At 51.9% G+C, this 18334-nt stretch overlaps 2 protein-coding genes across 7 annotated transcripts; one reads left to right on the top strand and one right to left on the bottom strand.

Moving 5' to 3' along the window:
• Positions 1-1252: 1252 nt before the first annotated feature.
• Positions 1253-14798, bottom strand: Cd164l2 (CD164 molecule like 2). Of its 6 annotated transcripts, none has more exons than XM_032896618.1 (7): positions 14011-14165; positions 4966-5300; positions 4414-4575; positions 4245-4316; positions 3785-3829; positions 2073-2217; positions 1253-1554 (listed from the first exon to the last, which is right to left on the bottom strand). In XM_032896618.1, exons 2-7 carry the CDS (start codon positions 5051-5053, stop codon positions 1548-1550), a joined length of 519 nt encoding a protein of 172 aa, XP_032752509.1. In that variant the 5' UTR covers positions 5054-5300; positions 14011-14165; the 3' UTR covers positions 1253-1547. The 6 variants fall into 6 exon arrangements, with proteins under 6 accessions (XP_032752509.1, XP_032752497.1, XP_032752490.1 ...); XM_032896606.1 differs by lacking the exons at positions 1253-1554; positions 14011-14165 and adding exons at positions 1629-1812; positions 14612-14798; XM_032896599.1 differs by lacking the exon at positions 1253-1554 and adding an exon at positions 1629-1812.
• Positions 14396-17948, top strand: Gpr3 (G protein-coupled receptor 3). The gene is made up of 2 exons (XM_032896593.1): positions 14396-14502; positions 15538-17948. Exon 2 carries the CDS (start codon positions 15543-15545, stop codon positions 16530-16532), a length of 990 nt encoding a protein of 329 aa, XP_032752484.1. The 5' UTR covers positions 14396-14502; positions 15538-15542; the 3' UTR covers positions 16533-17948.
• Positions 17949-18334: the final 386 nt, after the last annotated feature.

An 18334-nucleotide genomic window follows, 5' to 3' on the forward strand; every position in this document is an offset into this window, starting at 1 on the left:
CTGAGCTACCCCAGGGCAGGGATGTGCAGACAGAGGTGGGTTCCAGGAGGTACCTGGCCAACCAGCTAGCCGAAATGTCAAGCCTCCCGTTCCGTGAGAGACCCTGCCTCACAGCAGTAAGAGGGAAAACATAAAAGGGGACACCTTACATCCCTTGGTGGCTCCTGGATGCTCATATGTACCACACGCTAGTACGCTACCCCCCATGCCAAACACTCATATGCTTGCTAGTACATACATACACCACACATGCTACACACACACACACAAATAAAAATTAACCTGAGAAAAAGATATGCCAGGTGAAATCCCTTTTTTGTTGTGATTCTTTTGATATTTTAAGATGAGGTCTCTTGTAATTTGGGCTAGCCTTGCACTCTGTCGCTTGCTTCCTCACTATAAATGATAACGACCTTGAACTCCTGGCCCTCCTATTTCTACCTACCGAAGGCTGACGTGACAGGTACGCGCCACAGTGCCTGGCTTGAAAATAATTTTTCTTTTGAGGCAGAACCTTATGTAGTCAAGGGTATCCTAGGACTTGCTGTGTACCTGTGGCTGGCCTTGAACTCCTCTTGATCCCGAGTGCTAGACACACCCCCCACAACTGACTCCCGAGGCCTAGCTTAAAAATATCTTTAAGAAAAGATTTTAATTTTTAATTATGTGTATGTACGTGTCCAGGTAGACACACAGGAATGCAGGTGCCTGCAGAGCCCAGGAGTGTGTGATCACCCTGGAATGGGGTCATACATGGTTGTAAGCTGTCTAACATGAGTGTTAGCTATTAAACTGGGGTCCTTTTCCAGAACAGTGAGTGCATGATCTTAACTTCAGAGCCACCTTCCCAATCCCTAAAATATCTTTCTCTTTCTTTTGAAGCTGAGGACCCAACCCAGAGCCTTGAGCTTGCTAGGCAAACGCTCTACCACTGAGCTAAATCCCCAACACCCCTAAAATATCTTTTTAAAATTTAAATAATTTTAATATTTATTTGGGGCTCTGGTGTATCCATGTATGAAGATCAGGGGACAACGTGGAGGAGTCGGCTCTCTCCTTCCACTATGTGGGTTCTGGGGATTGGACTCAGGTTGTCGGGGTTGCACAGTAAGCCTCTTTACCCACTGGGCCATCTTGCTGCCACCCCCCAACTTGAAAATATCTTAAAGGGGGGTGCACAACAATACTAGACAGAAACTTCTCCCTCACCCCATCCAATTCACACACAGCCCAAGACACAAGTCAGACCTCATGGGGTGGAAACGTGTCCTTTATTTGAGGGTGGACCCCAGAGTGGGTTGGTGGGAGGAGGCAGCATCTTCTGGATGAGTCGTGAGGTGGTTGAAGGAGCCTTTCAGCTGCAGGTGCCAGGCCCAGGAGAGGACATGTCAGTCAGTCATCAGCGCTAAACCTGCTTGATGCCCTGTGCCTACAGGAACCAGAAACTGGTGGCCAAAGTTTGTCCCACCCCCCAGTGCCCATAAGGCAACCAAGAGGGTAGCCTCTGAGTCCTCTGTCCTTTCAAGGTGGAGCCAGGACCACTGGGGTCAGATTCTGCGGAAGCCAGACAGAGAGAACACTCAGAGGCGAGGATCCCCCCAACCCACTTTCCAGAGAGCAGGCACAGCTGGAAGAACAAACGCTTTAATGCAGGCTGCACAACTGGTCCCACGGCACACACAGCAGGCACACAGAAGCCTTGCCCAGCCCCTTCCTCAGAGAAAACCACACTGTGCACACGGCCCTAGCTGCTGCCCAGGGCTGCAGCGGGCTGAGGACTGGCCTGGGGCTGTCACCTACTGGTTCTCTTCCCTGCTGGCAGCGTGAGGGGACAAAGACACGGAAGGCTCAGCTGGACTCTCAGACACTGAACTCTGAGGGCTGAGACCAGGTCCCACCCAACATCTGGCAGGGGTAACCTCAGATAGAGACAGAAGAGGCATGGCTTCCATGGGGGTAGGGGGATGTTGGAGGGGAGTCACTATCCTTAGCACCAGCCCATGGAAGACCGTTGCCAGGCAGGAGGTGTAGGGAATGTAGCCAGACTCTGCGCTGGCTGGCCGTGTACTCACAGCGTCTGGTAAGTGCTGTCCTTGGCCTTGAGGAAGCGTAGCACAAAGAAAGCTGTCGCCTGCAGGCTCAGTACCAGCACAATGCCCCCGATAAAGCTGGCTCCATCGAAACCTGGGCTGTGGTCTTCAGGGATGGGGGGACTCCCTGTAGAATGAGGTAGAGTGGAGGTTACCATAGGCCACTGAGATCCCAGACTCATCCCACAGCTGATGCCTTGAGGCTTTAAGCCCTCAAGATGCGGCCTAGGCTACCATACTCCAAGGTCCAGTTGTGGGGTTGGGGAATGCAGCTAAGTGGTGAAGCCCTTACTTAGTCTAGTGAGGCCTTGGGTTCAATCCCTACACACACACACACACACACACACACACACACACACACACACAGAGAGAGAGAGAGAGAGAGAGAGAGAGAGAGAGAGAGAGAGAGAGAGAGAGAGAGCAGTATTTTTCAGGCCCTTCAATCCCTGCAAGCAGGTAGAAGGGATAGTTGAGGCTGGGGAAGGGGGACCTAGTCCCTGAGTTGTTCCATAACCTTATGTCACACACACCCTCTCTGGGCCTCCTGGTTACATGGCACAAACAGTGACCAAGTGCTTGTGCACCCTCCCTGTCCCTGGCTAGCTCAGTAGAGAAAGACTGGACCTTGAGTTCAGTCACCAGACCCTCTTCCAGCTAAGGGCATCGGGCTTGAAGCACAGGTAAGATGACTCAGTCCTTTGGAGTTCTAAGCTCGGAACCTTCACCAAGAAAGCAAGGATCAGGGGAAAGGCCAGCACCCTACTGAGCCAGCAAGTGAAGACCAGACTGTGGGCCAGACCTGGCTGGCTCCCTGCCCTTCCCCTCTGCCCTTCCCCCTTTGTAGGGCAGGGTCACAGCGCTGCAGCCAGTAGGCGTCAGTGGTTACCAGCTGTACCCATCAATTCTGACCAGGGATTTGATTTCAGGCCCTGGGCCAGGTGCCCAGGGCAGGAAACACTGGGGAGGGAAAGATCATTCTGGGACAATGGACAAGAGGCCCAACTGGGGATGGGGTCTCCTCTCCAGAGGACATAGATGGTGCAGGATCTAAGAACAGGAAATGGGAAGGCACTGGCTGAAGCTCAGCTGCAGAGGATGCTGCTGAGGGAAGGGGACAGAAAGGCAAGATGTGAGCTGGGCATGGCAGATCTGGGGCTCAGGCCGAGGGAGCTGAGCCATCAATAATTTATTCCTTAAGATCAGTTTCTGGCTTTAATTAACCAACAGCCTCTTCAGCCATCCTGGCTAAGTTTAGTGACCTCCAGGCCTCAGAGCGGGACTGCGGGAACCTAGAGACAGATGGGGTTCCTTCCCAGCTCTGCTGGGAACCCACTTTGGAGACCTCAGCTTGCAGCAGGTGATCAATAAGAGCATCTCTTAGCAACTGGAGCCGCACCTCCTCGGCTCCAAGCATGGATCTGGAGGGAGTCACCCTGAGTTCCTAGAACCAGTGGGGAGGGAAGCTACCCTTTCCTGACTGCTTTCAATGTGGCTTCACTAACTAGGCCTTCCACAGCCTCATGAGTCCTCAGGGCACTGTGGGGCAAGTCTCTGTCCAACCCATCTTACCGGTGTAAAAACACACTGTGAGGGAACGAGGCCTGGGGTCATGGGGCATTCGCATCAGTACCGTGCCTCAAGCTGCCTTTCCCTTCTGCAGCTGTCCTGCCCCCATTCCCTGGGGAAGACCCTACCTGTCGTACTTGTCTTCGGTTCCTCGGTGGAATGATGGTGGGAAGCTGAGGAGACAGGGAGTCCACAATAAAACACCTCTCCTCACTCTCAGGAACCCCAAGCCTGGGCCAGTAGCTGGACCCACTTACTGTTTGGATCACAACCCTGCCCCATTCAAGCCTAGTCACCCTGTCTCCTCCCCTAGCTGTGCTGTCTCAACCTACAAGGGCCTGTCTGTCTGTCTCTAACGCCGCCTGCTTCAGGAAGACCCCTCCATTCCAAAGACCTCACTTCAGATGCCTTGCTTCAGAGGAGGTGCCAGATCCCACAAACTCCCGGGCACACTGGACCAAATTACAGGCTAAGATACCAGTCAGGGCCCGATACAACTGTTCCTGGACAAGGAGCCAGGAGTTCGTGGGTGCAGTCCACTTCCTGAGAGACACCTCACTCCTCTCCCTTCATGTAGGCTTAGCTTACCTGGGCATGACTCTGAGTGGTTATAGACAGAGCAACCCTCTTTGACCACCTCAGTGTGGGCCACACAGTGTCCTGGTGGGAGAAAGAACAGAGAAGAGGTTTGGGGAGAAAGTTGGATGGGGATGGGGGTGGGGGTGGGGATGCTTGCAGGGAAGGCTCAACTACATACCTGGCTCCTCTGGTCCACATTGTTGCCAGACACAAATGGAGGAGTTGTGGGCTCTGTCCACACAGCGTTCACAGTGTCCCAAGTGTTTGCAGCCCCCATGGGCAGTAGGCCAGATGTTCAGGTGGAGCAGGGCTCCCCGCCCAAAGCCACGAGCTCCTTTACCTGAGAGTGGGGGGGGTGGGGGTGCGAATGGGAAGAAAGTAGCAGAAAGACAGGCACCAGTACCTCTCCCAATACAAAGACCCGAACCTCTGCACAGGCCTGGAGCTTCCCCAAGGCCTGGTTACACTAACCGAGCTGCACCGCCAACCGCCAGCCTCTTTCTAAACATATTCCTGCAGTTCTGAGGGGTGACCTCCACACTTACCTAAGCCTCCTAGTTCCCCACCCCTGGAACATATAAATAAGCTCTATGGTCTTAACGCAGCCCTGGAGTGCTGAAGAGGTCGAAAACGTTCCCTCCCACAAGTCTAGATGTGCTGAAACCAGAAGCTAAAGTAAGCTACGCGTTCCACCTGCCTGGCCCCCTGGTCAGACCCTGCTCAGCATTACCAGCTAGAACCAGCTGGGCACACAGGAGGAGGCAACAACAACCGCCGCAGAGTGCAGCACGCAAGGCGCGGGGTCCGGGTGCGGCCATGGGCGCGGGGGCCGGGACTGGGGGTCGGCGGACAGCTGGGGTGGCGCGTCCTTTCTTGACTCTAAGCGCCCAGCTAGCCAGAGCCAGACCTGGGCAACGGGGGCGTGGTCAGGCTGGAGCGTGGTTGCCTTGTGGGTGTGGCTAGTGGGTTGGTCCGCTGGGAGGGTCCAGGTAGAGCTTGGCTCTGGGTGGAGCCAGAGAAGAGAGGCCAAGAGGCGTGGCTGTGTTCTGCGATTGAAGGCGGGGCCTGAACAAAGGGGGTGGGTTTATGATTAGTGCCACCTGGTCACTGAGGGCCACCTTCAAGGTGGGAGGACCTCTGTGAGACTAGGCCTTGTCAACATAGCAACTGTGTTTTGGTGAGCTTTTAGGGAATCACTGTACACAGCTCTGGCTGTCCTGTAACCCAGTGCTGGGATTAAAGGTGTATGTCACCACCTAAACGCTACTGATTCACAACCTAAGGGCCGTGACCGCTTAGACGAACCGTTATCTCAAAAACTTATTTACATTCACGACGGTAGCAAAATTACAAAGTAATTTTATGGTTGTGGGGGGGGGGTCACCGAAAGATGAACTGTAATAAAGAGTCCCAAGGTTAGGGAGTTTGAGGACCCATTCTAAGCCCTAGAGACTGTTTTTTATTTAAACACTTATTTATTCGTTTTATGTATGAGTACATAAAACTTGTAGCTGTCTTCAGACACACCAGAAGAGGGCATCAGATCTCATTACAGATGGTTGTGAGCCACCATGTGGGTGCTGGGAAGTAAACTCCGGACCTTTGGAAGAGCAGCCAGTGCTCTTAACTGCTGAGCCATCTCTCCAGCCCCTAGGGACTGTTTTTAACCCTGTCTCGGGCTGGAGACAAGTAAGGCCAGGGATGTGGCTCCTTTGGTAGAATGCTTGGCTAGCATGCTTAAAGGCCTGGGCCTGATCCCTAACACTGCATAAACCAGACTGGTAGTTTGTGCGTGCAGTCCCACGCTTGGGTGCTAGAAACAGTGGAATCCGAAGTTTAAGATTGTCCTTTGCTACAGAGGGAGTTAGAACCAACCTAGGCTAACTAACCCCCTGCCTTAAAACCCGGGAGGTGGGGGAAAAGTGTTAACCTGGCATAGTGGTACATGCCTTTAATCCCAGCACTCCAGAGACAGAGGTAGTCAGATCTCTGTGAGTTTGGGGACAGCCTACAAATATCTGCAACTCTAGTTCCAGAGGATCCAGCGGCCACCACCCTCTGGCCTCCACGGACACCAGGCATGAGAGTGGTGCACTGAATATGTTCGGGTTAAATATCCACTCATATTCATTAAAAATCATAATAATAAAACTAGAAAGGCCACCAAAGGAACAGATATCTGTCACCCAGCACTTGGGAGGCTGGGGCAGGAGGGTTGTAGATTTTAAGCCAACTTGGCTATATCAATGATACCCTTGGCTGGAGGCATAGCTCGATAGTACAGAACTTGCTTCTCATCTCATGGCCCTGAATGTGAACCTCACAGCAACAACAGTAACCAATCAGTCACTAATCCCCACCTCCACAGCAGTCCTGCAGCTGACTCCCTGTAACGATCAGTAACCCGCCCTCCCCCCTTTTTAATTAAAATTTTTAATTTTACTTTGTTTTAGGGATACAAGCGTTAAGTCTGCATTTATGTCTGTGCACCATGTGGTGCCCTCAGAGGCCAGAAGAGGGTATTGGGTCCCCTGGAACTATAAAAGGTTAGTTGGGCCTTTAAGCCAAGCATGTGGGAAGAACGCAGATCTCTGTAAGTCCGAGGCCAGCCTGGTCTACATAGAGAGTTCCAAGACAGTGACATGGAGAAATCCTGTCTCAAAACAGCAACAAAAAAGATCTATAAAGGGGTGTGAGCGTGGTAGAGCGCTTGCCTAGCAAGCACAAGGCCCTGGGTTCGGTCCCCAGCTCCGAAAAAAAGAAAAGAAAAAAAAAAAAAAAGGGGGTGTGAGCCTCTGTGTGGCTGTTGGGGATCAATTCTGACCTCCTCAGGAAGGGTAACCACTGCTTGTAACCACTGAGCCATCTTTCCAGCCCCCAGTAACTCCCTCCTACCATCAAGATGTAAATATATATTCTAACCAGAGCTACTCAGCTAACGTCCACAACTGCCCCCTGGCATGAGCTGTCACCTCCAGTTGGCAGCTGCTCAGGGGAAGTTACACCTCAGCTGGGACTGGGTGGGGGGAGGGCTGTTTCCGGTGCACCTCCATCTAAGTACTGTCGGGCCTCTATTTCCTGTCCTCCACACAGGAAAGCCCCAGTTTCTGCGCTCCTCACTGCCAAACACCGACCAGGTTGGAGCTCAGTGCTCTGTTTGCACCCTAGCGCTTGCCCCCCACTTAAAATCCTCAGACTCAGCAGGGCAGTGTTGGCACGGGCCTTTAATCGGCATTCAGGAGGCAGAGACAGGTAGATCTCTGAGTTCGAGGCCAGCCTGACCTACAGAACAAGTTCCAGGACTACCTGGGCCACACAGAGAAATACTGTCTCAAAAACAAAACAAAACAAAGTCCTCAGATTCAATCAATCCCCCATGTCTCTGGGGCCCTGGCCCAACAGCCCCTCCCTTCACACAGAAGTCCACATCTCCTCCACTTAGCAGCTTGTCTTTCCCCCACCAAGCAGAACCCTTGGATTCCTGACTCTGGCCTGATCTTGCTTGTTTCCGGTTTTCCCTGTCATATCTCACTTCCAAGTGAAGGTCTTCATCTGTCTAGCTACGTAATCCTTTGGACCACCACTGAGAATGACCCTTGGAAACAAAACCACCCCAGGTCCTGTGACCCCGATCAACCCCACCAGTGCCTTCCAGTTCATGGCCCTCCATCACCCACTGAGTCTCTCCTGATGCTTCTGGGCTCAGCCCCTGCACTCATTCGTCTCTTCTGTTTATCAGCCTCCTCTCTGGTCTTCACACCCTTCCCTTCCTGAGGGGGGGGCTGTCCACTCGCTGTGCCCTGTTCAGGAAACTCAAACTCACCTCGTTCCTTCAGCAAGTGTGACTCATTTCTTAATCTCTCTGCGGAAAAGACCTCCTCTAGTTATTCTCCATGCACGTGCCTGCTCTCCTTCAGAGCCAGCATCCAATGCATAATTAACTGCCCATTTGTTCCCTGGTCTGCATGCTCCCGCAGTGCGTGTGCCTAAGTTCACATGGCGGAGTGTTGTTTAGCAAGCAGGAAGCCTGGGTCTGGTCCCTTCACCAAATAAAACCGCATATGGTGAATGTCTGTGACACCAGCACTCTGGAGGTGGAGAAGGAAGTTCGAGTTGGAGGTCAGCCCTTGGCTGCTTGAGACCCTGTCACCAAAAAAAAAAAAAAAAAAATTTCACCTGGCAGGAACGCCCACGGCCATCTGGTGGTCACATGAGGAACTGCATGTTTGTCGGTGAGAAGCCCCTCTTGGGGAGAGGACGCTGTCTATTTAAATACCCTGTGCTTGACTACAGCTTCACTTTCCAATTCTGCCACTCGCGGTGTGGTTTTGGGAAAGTCCCTTGACTTCTATGAAATGTGGGATCTGCCCTGTAACTCTGTAGGGTTGTTGCTGGGAAAAATTGGCATGTGTTGGTGCGGGGTGGGGGTGAGGGTGGCGAGGTGGGGTGGGGTGGGGTGGGGTGGGCATAGGGAAACAGAGACAAGAGGGCCTGAGAAAAGGCTGCACTTCCCCTGGACAGGAGGTCTCAGGAAGGAGAGAGCAGAGGAGAAGAGGTGACCCCAGCCAGACATGGTAGCTCACACCTATAATCTTAGCCGAAGAGGATTCCCACAAGTCTGAGGCCAGTCTGGGCTACAGGGTGTCTCATCTCTGCCCCTCTGTCTTTGTCTCTCTGTCTTTGTCTCCCTGTCTGTGTCTCTGTCTCTCTCACACACATACTCTTTGGTGCCTGGGAGAGCACACATGTGAAAATCTATTGCCTTACTCAGCCTGAGTCTCCAAGGGTTCTCAAGTTAGAAATACTCTCACACGTTCCCTCCTTGGCAGTAAGAAACGACCCTCACCATAAAGAACATGGGGACGTGAAAATAAGGAAATTCACGGCCATCTGCTTACTTCAGTAGTCCTTAATGTCCTCATTGTAGGATGGTAACTGTCACTAGACAGAAATTTGAAGGAAACTAACCCAAATGTCCAAGACCTCTCAGGATGCCATCTTTATATTTAGATTCAGAACCTATTTTGGTGGTGGGATGTTGGGGGGCACCGTGGGGGACACAGATTGCTTGGGTGGAGTTTACAATTATCCTGTAAGGAGAAATTAATACAAAAACAGATTGCAGGATATATGGCCTGTATAGACTGGAGATCTCGAGAAAACGGCTGGGGTCAGGGAGTGGGGAGTGAGCGCTGGAGAAATGGCTCCATACTACTACCTGCTACCCTGCTAAAGGACTCAGCACCCATTTCCGGAAGCTCGCGCTCCAGAACACTAGTGCTGAGGGATTTGATCCCATCTTCTGGCCTGTGTGAGCACGTTCATGGTGCACCCTCAACCTAGAAATGCATACGTCAACACAATTAAAAAGAAAAATGCTGGGGTTGGGGATTTAGCTCAGTGGTAGAGCACTTGCCTAGCAAGCAAAAGGCCCTGGGTTCGGTCCCCTACTCCGAAAAAAAGAAAAAAGAAAAAAGAAAAAAAGAAAAATGCTTTTTATATGAGCACACTGTCGCTCTCTTCAGACACACCAGAAGAGGGCATCGGATCCCATTACAGATGGTTGTGAGCCACCATGTTGTTGCTGGGAACTGAACTCAGGACCTCTGGAAGAGCAGTCAGTGCTCTAACTTAACTGTTGAGCCATCTCTCCAGTCCATAGAAGTCCTTTTTTTTTTTTTTTTTTTTTTTTTTTTTCTTTTTTTTCCAGAGCTGGGGACCGAACCCAGGGCCTTGCGCTTCCTAGGCAAGCGCTCTACCACTGAGCTAAATCCCCAACCCCAGAAGTCCTTTTTTAAAAAGGAAATAGCTGGTGGTCGGTGTGGGTGCACACCTTTATTCCCAGCACTCAGGAGGCAGAGGCAGGTGGATCTTTGAGTTCAAGAACAGCCTGGTGTACAGAATGAGTTCCAAGACAACCAGAGAGAAACTTTGTATGTGCGCACGCGCGCAGACACACACACACACACACACACACACACACACACACACAAAGCTGTAGAGATGGCAGAATGGAGAAGGCCAGTTGGAGGAGTGACAAGCAGGAGCACCTTTAAAGACTTGATCGGGTTGGGGATTTAGCTCAGTGGTAGAGCGCTTGCCTAGCAAGTGCAAGGCCCTGGGTTCGGTCCCCAGCTCCGAAAAAAAAGAAAAAAAAAAAAAAAGACTTGATCTACAGTGATTAGACAGTTTGTTTTTATTTTGGTCCAGGGTCTCATTTAGTGATGTATTTGGTCCAGGGTCTCATGAGGCAGGATGACCCCAAACTCCTGATCCTTTTTACCTCCCGAATGCTGAGATGACAGTAACCCGATTCCTGCTGGCTAGTCCTGACCAGCAGATCAGTGAACTCCAAAACAGCCTGTAATGGCCATTCCTGGTTGTCATCTTGACCATATCTGGAATGAACTACAATCCAGAATTGGAGGGCTCACCTGTGATCCAGATCTTGAGGCTGGGAGACACAAGTTTCTGACCTGGATCTTGGCATGGAGATCTTGAGGCACAGTGGCTATGAAAAGCTTAGACCCAGGCAAGGTAGTGCACAGCTTTAATCCCAGAAGACTGAGGCAAGGAGATCTGTGAGTTCAAGGTCAGCCTGAGACGAAACAAGTCCCAAATCCAGGCGTGGTGTACACACCTTTAATCTGGGTCACACCTTCTGCCGGAGACCTACATAAGGAAGGACATTGGAAGAAGGAAGATTCTCTCGTCTCCTGCTTGCTCTTACTCGCCAGCGCATCTGTTGGAATCTACTCCCACAGAAGACCAGCTGAAACAACTAGCCTTGTGGAACTGAGCAATTACTAGACTCTTGGACTTCCCGCCCACTGCTGCCCATGGTTGGGTTAGTTGGATGCAGACTGTAAGTCGTCACAATAAATTCTCTCAATATAGAGAGACAGTCCATCCGTTCTGTGACGCTAGAGAACCCTGACTAATTCATGGCCGCTCAGAAAAGCAGGCATCTCTCATCTACGCTTTGATCCCAGAGCCCTAGCACCTTGTTTCTGCTTGTTCTCTGAGACCAGAGCTCTGTTGGGGACTTGACTGAAAATAGGGAGGAGTAGATATCCAAGTCTTGGGGTGCTGATGTCCTGTGATGCCCTTGCCTTCTCTCTTGGACACATCCCTATCAGGCCTGTCACTTTTTCTGTGTTTCTCTTTCTCTCTCTGGGTTTGTTTAATGTTTAGATATTTATTATTTTATCATTATATGAGTATTTTGGGGTTTTTTGTTTGTTTTTTTCAAGACAGGGTTTCTCTGTGTAGCCCTGGCTGGCCTGAAACAACTCACTCTGTAGATCAGGTTGGCCTCAAACTCAAGAGATCTGTTTGTTTGTTTGCTTAAGATTTATTATACATATACATATACATACATATACATATACATATATATATATATATATATATATATGCATGCTGTCTTAGGACACACCAGAGGGCATCAGATCTCATTACAGATGGTTGTGAGCCACCAAGTGGTTGCTGGGATTTGAACTCAGCACCTCTGGAAAAGCAGTCAGTGCTCTTAACCACTGAGCCATCTCTCCAGCCCAAGAGATCTGTTTGCACCACCACTGCCTGACAAATGTTTTGTTTTGTTGTTTTCTAATTCGAGTGAGGTAGCACGTGGGTTCTGGGACCCACCCTTGGGTCCTCTGGAAGAGCAACACATGCTTTTAATTATTGAGCTATCTCTCTGGTCTCACATTCGAGTGTTTCTGTCTTGAGACAAGGTTTCTCTGTGTAGCCTTGGCTGTCCTGGAACTCACTCTGTAGACAAGACTGGCCTCAAACTCACAAGATCTGCCTGTTTCTGCCTCCTGAGTGCTGGGATTAAAGGCGCGTACCTCTGCCCGCTCGGTTTTTCTATTTGACCGTTCTTGTTACCTTCCATCAGTCAACAGATAATGGTAATTGAATACCAATTACATATCAGGCACTGTCCCTAGCACAAACCAAACCGAGTCATTATTGTCACATGGGACAGTGACAGGCTTAGTGGGACAGGCTCGGACTCCAAGCAAACAGGAAAAAGAAACCTGGGTGAGCATTTTGTTGTAGGAGTTCTGCACACCCTAGAACATAAGCAGGAGAGGAGGGAAGGAGGGGGAGATTAGTTGGTCATCTGTGACAGAGGTCAGGAAGCCCATTTAGGGAAGAAATGGCTAAAAGGAGCATTCTGAAGGAGCCAAGGAGGAGTCCATACACAGATCCTGCAGCAGGAGAGCCTCCTCTAGCCTGGTCCCTCAAAGGCATAGCTTCTTGTGACCATTCTTCATTTTCTTAGTGCCCTTTTTTTTTCCTCTGACCAGATGGGACAGCCAATATACAACCCATGCTGATAATGGGCCTCTCCCCCTAGGTTCCCAAGGTGAGACTTGAAAAAAACAGGCTCAGGAGGGCCTGAAATTCCCCAACAACCCATTCTTCAACCATCTTAATGGGATCCTGCCCTCTTCTGGTGTCCTCTGAAGACCAGCTGTACAGTGTACTCATATAAATAAAACCCATAAATCTTTGGGGCTGGAGATGGCTCACATCTCACCGACTGCTCTTCCAGAGGTCATGAAAAAATTCCCGGCAACCACATGGTGGCTCAAACCATCTGTCATGGGATCTGATGCCCTCTTCTGGTGTGTCTGAAGACAGCTACAGTGTACTTATATATAATAAATAAATAAACTTTGAAAAAAAAAAAAATGGATTCCTGACAGGGCCTTTAAGTCTCAGGAAGCGGAAGAATTAGGGGTTGGAAGCTAGTCTCCCTGGTCCTCTACCAGATGAACTCAAAAAATCCGAAAAAAAAAAAAAAAAGTGCCATTCTCTCCAGCCAGGCTCTGTCATATCTGTGAGGGTATGATGTATTCCCTGTCTCTTGGCCTTCTTTCCTCAGCCTCAGATGGACACCTGACCCCTAACTCCCATCACCCTCCTAAAATCTCGAACATTCCAGAGAAGATCAAAGGGAGGCAGGACAGGATTGGTCACTAGGGTTAGATCTGATGGGGCGTTTCCCTAGGGATAAAGCTGGCAGAGCTGGGAAAGAGGAAGTTTTCTTCCAGTTCCACCTCCCTTGGGTACCTAAAACTGGGTGCTCATAGAGGCACGGAGCTGCCGAGTCCTTCTGCTTCCAAGTTCTTCCCGGCTCCCTATCTCCTGCTGCTTCGGGGAAGTGACCCCCCCAACCCCCGCTTTTCAGATCCTTGAATAAATAATTCAGGTTTTGAAATCTTGCCAGGCGCACCCTCCCGTGCAGCGAGGACGCTATTGGGCCCACATAAGTGACGTCACCCAGCTCCTTATTTCAACCCCAACATCACGGGACTGGTCCTGACAGCAACTTACCTGCTGGGTCGCCCGTCCAGTCAGACTTCCTACCCTGTTCCCTCACTCTGGGGCCCACTCACCAAGTCATTTGATCTTTACTTCAGGACCCCACAGCCCTCATTTAGCTTTGTCACCTCAGTCTTTTAACACTTGACAGGGTCACAGTGACCTCAAGTTCCTTCACCTGAATACTCATCTCCAAAGCCTTGTCACCACTTCTGCCACCCTAGGGTCCCCGAGCTCCATCATGCTGCAGTCATCCTGACAATGCTGTGGCTGCCCTGAGGAGGCCTACACCTCTATCGTCAACGTCCCACAGTCGCCATCCTCCAAGATCCTGTCACCACGCTCATATCGTCACAGCCACCCACCTCCCTGCTCCCTCGTGCTCCTGTCACCGTCACCCCAGGGCCCTATCAGAGGCAAAGCCTGTCATCCTCACCGGGGACGCCCATTTCGCTCCATCACCTGTCTTGTGTCAGCTCGTTTCTGCTACCGAAGGTACTCATCACCCCCGCAGACTATCCCAATCCCTTGACCTCTTCCCGCATCCTCTGTGACCTCTTTTAAGGCTCTCCCACTAGCGTCCCCAAAACCCCCGACCCGCAGAGGGCGCCGCGTCAAGGACAGAGAGAGCCGGCTCCGGAGGGGGCGGGGCCGCGGCCACGGTCACTTTTTATGAATGGGGGAGCGGGCGGCGCGAGGCCTCATTACTATGCCGCGCAGCACGCGCTGCGCTCCAGCGCGCAGAGTCCATTGGTCTGCTGGGCTTCAGACGTCACCAAACCGGTGGCCGGGGGCGGGGCGGGGCGGGGTGACTCACGCCGCGTCTCCCGCGGCCGCGGGGGCTTCTCGGGGTCTGCACACACCTTGCTCTGCCAGAACCTGAGTGGAGGCTCCCCGCGGCCCGGCCGCACCCGGTCCTGAGCCACGGGTGAGTAGTGGGCCCTGCTGCGGGTACTCGGAGTCTGGGAGGACACAGCGTGCAGGGACGCCGGGCCGGCGGAAGGCTGCTTGCGGGTGCTCAGGGTCGGGGGTCGTACCTGGGACTCTGGAGAAGCAGATTCTACATTAGCTGGCAGCTCCCCAAGTGTTCGGGTGCTCGATAGTATGATGGGGTGACCCGGCAAAGGGTAAGCATTCCTGCGGGACTTGAGGCCCTGGAGGGACGGGCGGTCATCTGAGGTTGAGAAAGCAGGAGGTGTCTGGGGCGAGCATCTGGGTGTCCGAGTAGCGGGAGGTGTCTTATTTAGGGCTTCAGCTATCCAAGGCAGGAGGCGGAGTCAGGCCCAAGATCTAGGTGTCCGGACCGAAGGAGGGGTCTGACTTAGGAATCATGCTTCCACCAGGGGGTGTCTGCCATGCAGACCCAGTGGTTAGGAAGAAGAGGGGGTGTCGGGGGGGACGTCTGTCCAGAGTCAGAAGTCTGGTAGAGAGTGTAGGGGAAATGAGTTCCCAGGAGTTACCCTAGGAATGTCGAGTGGGGGCTGGCGAGAAGCTGCACCGGCTTTGCCTGGGGGCGGAGCCTGAGGCTGCGAATCGTGAGGGGTCTGGGAGCTTCGGGAACCAAGTCATCATCTCTGATGGGAGGGGGCTGACTGCTCTTTTTCTTGACATGTTTCCCTCCCCTATCACGCTGGTTGGCGTGAGCCTTTTGAGGGAACACCTTGAATCCCGTGCTTCCCCCTTCACTTATGGTAAGCTTTGATTCACTTCTTTGACCACGTGTGGCAAAGAGGTCTTTAGGACTAAGAAGAATGGAGAGGAGGGTGAAGGGACACAGGAGAGGGAGCACCAGGAAAAGTGACCCGTGTTTAGAGGCCAGGAGGCATCAGAGGACAATAGCCCCAGGAGATGAATTAGCGAATCAGGACATTGGTGCCCTACCTGTTTATCCTGAGGTTTTTCTCCAAGGGCCTCCTGTCAGATTGCAGGCCTGCCAGGATCTCACAGGGCCTTTCTTCTACAGGTACCATGATGTGGGGTGCAGGAAGATCCATGGCCTGGTTCTCAGCCGGCTCAGGCAATGCGAATGTGAGCATAGACCCAGCAGAGGAACCTACAGGCCCAGCTACACTGCTGCCCTCACCCAGGGCCTGGGATGTGGTGCTGTGCATCTCAGGCACCCTGGTGTCCTGCGAGAATGCTCTGGTGGTGGCCATCATTGTGGGCACGCCTGCCTTCCGTGCCCCCATGTTCCTGCTGGTGGGTAGTTTGGCCGTAGCAGACCTGCTGGCAGGCCTGGGCCTGGTCCTGCACTTCGCTGCTGACTTCTGTATTGGCTCACCAGAGATGAGCTTGGTGCTGGTTGGCGTGCTAGCAACGGCCTTTACTGCCAGCATCGGCAGCCTGCTGGCCATCACCGTTGACCGCTACCTTTCCCTGTACAACGCCCTCACCTACTACTCAGAGACAACAGTAACTCGAACCTACATGATGCTGGCCTTGGTGTGGGTGGGTGCCCTGGGCCTGGGGCTGGTTCCCGTGCTGGCCTGGAACTGCCGGGATGGCCTGACCACGTGCGGCGTAGTCTATCCGCTCTCCAAGAACCATCTGGTGGTTCTGGCCATCGTCTTCTTCATGGTGTTTGGCATCATGCTACAGCTCTATGCCCAGATCTGCCGCATTGTTTGCCGCCACGCCCAGCAGATCGCCCTCCAACGACACCTGCTGCCTGCCTCCCACTACGTGGCCACACGCAAGGGCATCGCCACATTGGCCGTGGTGCTTGGCGCCTTTGCCGCCTGTTGGTTGCCCTTCACTGTCTACTGCCTCCTGGGAGACGCCAACTCTCCTCCTCTCTACACCTATCTTACCCTGCTCCCTGCCACTTACAACTCCATGATCAACCCGGTCATCTACGCCTTCCGCAACCAAGACGTGCAGAAGGTGCTGTGGGCCATCTGCTGCTGCTGTTCTACTTCCAAGATCCCATTCCGGTCCCGGTCCCCTAGTGATGTCTAGTTTCATCCTGGTGGATCTGTGGTTTTGACTACCGTAGAACTTCAGAAGGTTAGGTCCGCCAGGGCTTAGTTCCAACCACCCCTCCCCCACCCAGTCCCACGCCCTTAAGACCCAGCTGGTTCTGGAGTTCTAGGACATTGGGTGTTTTGGGATCTTGTTCAAGATTCCTGCAGGGGCCCAGCCCAGCTGACTGCATGGCTCTAGAATGTTCCAGATGGTCAGGGTCCCACTCAGAAATGTCTCACAGCCCAAAGTGGTTTGCAATTCCAGAATGCTGGGAATTTTACAGTACCATTCCAAGTCCTTGATCTTCCTTCCCGGAAACTTGACCTTGATCATTGTTGCTTTTGACTTTCGAAGCTCCGGAGTCGGAGGTTAATCACTTAGTTGCCTAGATGAGAGAGAAAGATTTATCTATATATATGGACATACAAAGAAGGTATATTTATTGTTTGTTTATTTATTTATTTATTTATTTATTTATTTATAAATTTACTTATGGGTGGTAAGGGAAAAAGAAAGAGACCCTCACCTAAAAATCTAGTTCATACCAGGGTATCCCCAGCCTCCACGACCCCGTTTCTGACCTCAGTTCCTGGAGTGGGGGATGGAAAAAGAGAAAACACGTATTTTGTTATTTTTGCTTATTTTTTATCAGAGAAATCATAGAAACCAGAGCCTCCTCCCCAGGCCCGCACTGCTCGGGTTTGCAAGGGGAACACACCAGCCTCTGGTTTTTTATTTTTTTAAGAAGCCATCACCTGAGCAACCGAGAATTCCTCTGCGCTGAGGCCCGGCTTCCCTCTGGTGGCCATTTGGGGGAATTGCAACTCGGCGAGGCAGTCGGGATTGTAAAACGCACCCCCCATCTCCACTCCAGCCTGGCTTTCAGCGCCACAGCCATGGCCTGGGGGCCAGGCCTTACCCTGAGGTGCCCGAGAGGAGGCGGGGCAGAGCCAGTATCCCCCACCCCTCTGCCAATTGGGGTATGGCCCCCAGTGCATTCCTGTTCAGTCCCCAACCCTACTCAATAAAAATGGTTTTTTTTGGTAAATACTTGTGTTTGTGCATATGAATAGTGTGGATGGAGTTGAGCCATGATAGCAGGGACCCGCTGAGGAATCTGGGAAGTCAGTATCCCTTGGACCAAACCCTGGACATCAATTTACAAGAACCTCCCTACCAAGGGACAAGAACCCAGGATATTCTAGTTTGAAGGTACCCCACAGCCTGTCCACAGTAACCAATTCGGGGCTCAGGCATGCAGAACCTGTTTGTACCATGCAAGTTCCCTTCACAGTAATAGCTTCCTCCCAACAGTGTTTCCTCTGGGCAACATTGTGCTAAGGATGCTGCATGTGCCCAGCCCAGCATGACTGGCACAGACTATATTGTCTCCACCTTAAATGTATGCGAAAACAGCTAGAAATACAAGATAACGTTCAGACCTGGAACATCTGTTTCCAAAATCCGTGTTCAGTCTCCTAGACAATGACTTTCTTTCTTTCTTTCTTTCTTTCTTTCTTTCTTTCTTTCTTTCTTTCTTTCTTTTTTCCCTGGGGCTCAGAACCTTCTGGACCTTACCTTATGTCCTTGGGATCAGTGGCCCACATTTGGGAGGTATTCACATTTTAGAGTCCGGAAATCTCCACATAGCAGTGTTTGGGTTTAGGAAGGGAGGAAGTCTGTGCTCACTGCGAGACAGCGTCGGGAAGCTCTGGGCTGGGGTGGTACGTAGCTGCAGTCTCTGTGTTGGAGAGGTAGAAGCCAGAGCATCATGGGGACCAGGCCAGCCTCAGCTA

The sequence above is a fragment of the Rattus rattus genome, chromosome 1 (genome assembly GCF_011064425.1).
Source record: "Rattus rattus isolate New Zealand chromosome 1, Rrattus_CSIRO_v1, whole genome shotgun sequence".
Lineage (NCBI taxonomy): Eukaryota > Metazoa > Chordata > Mammalia > Rodentia > Muridae > Rattus > Rattus rattus.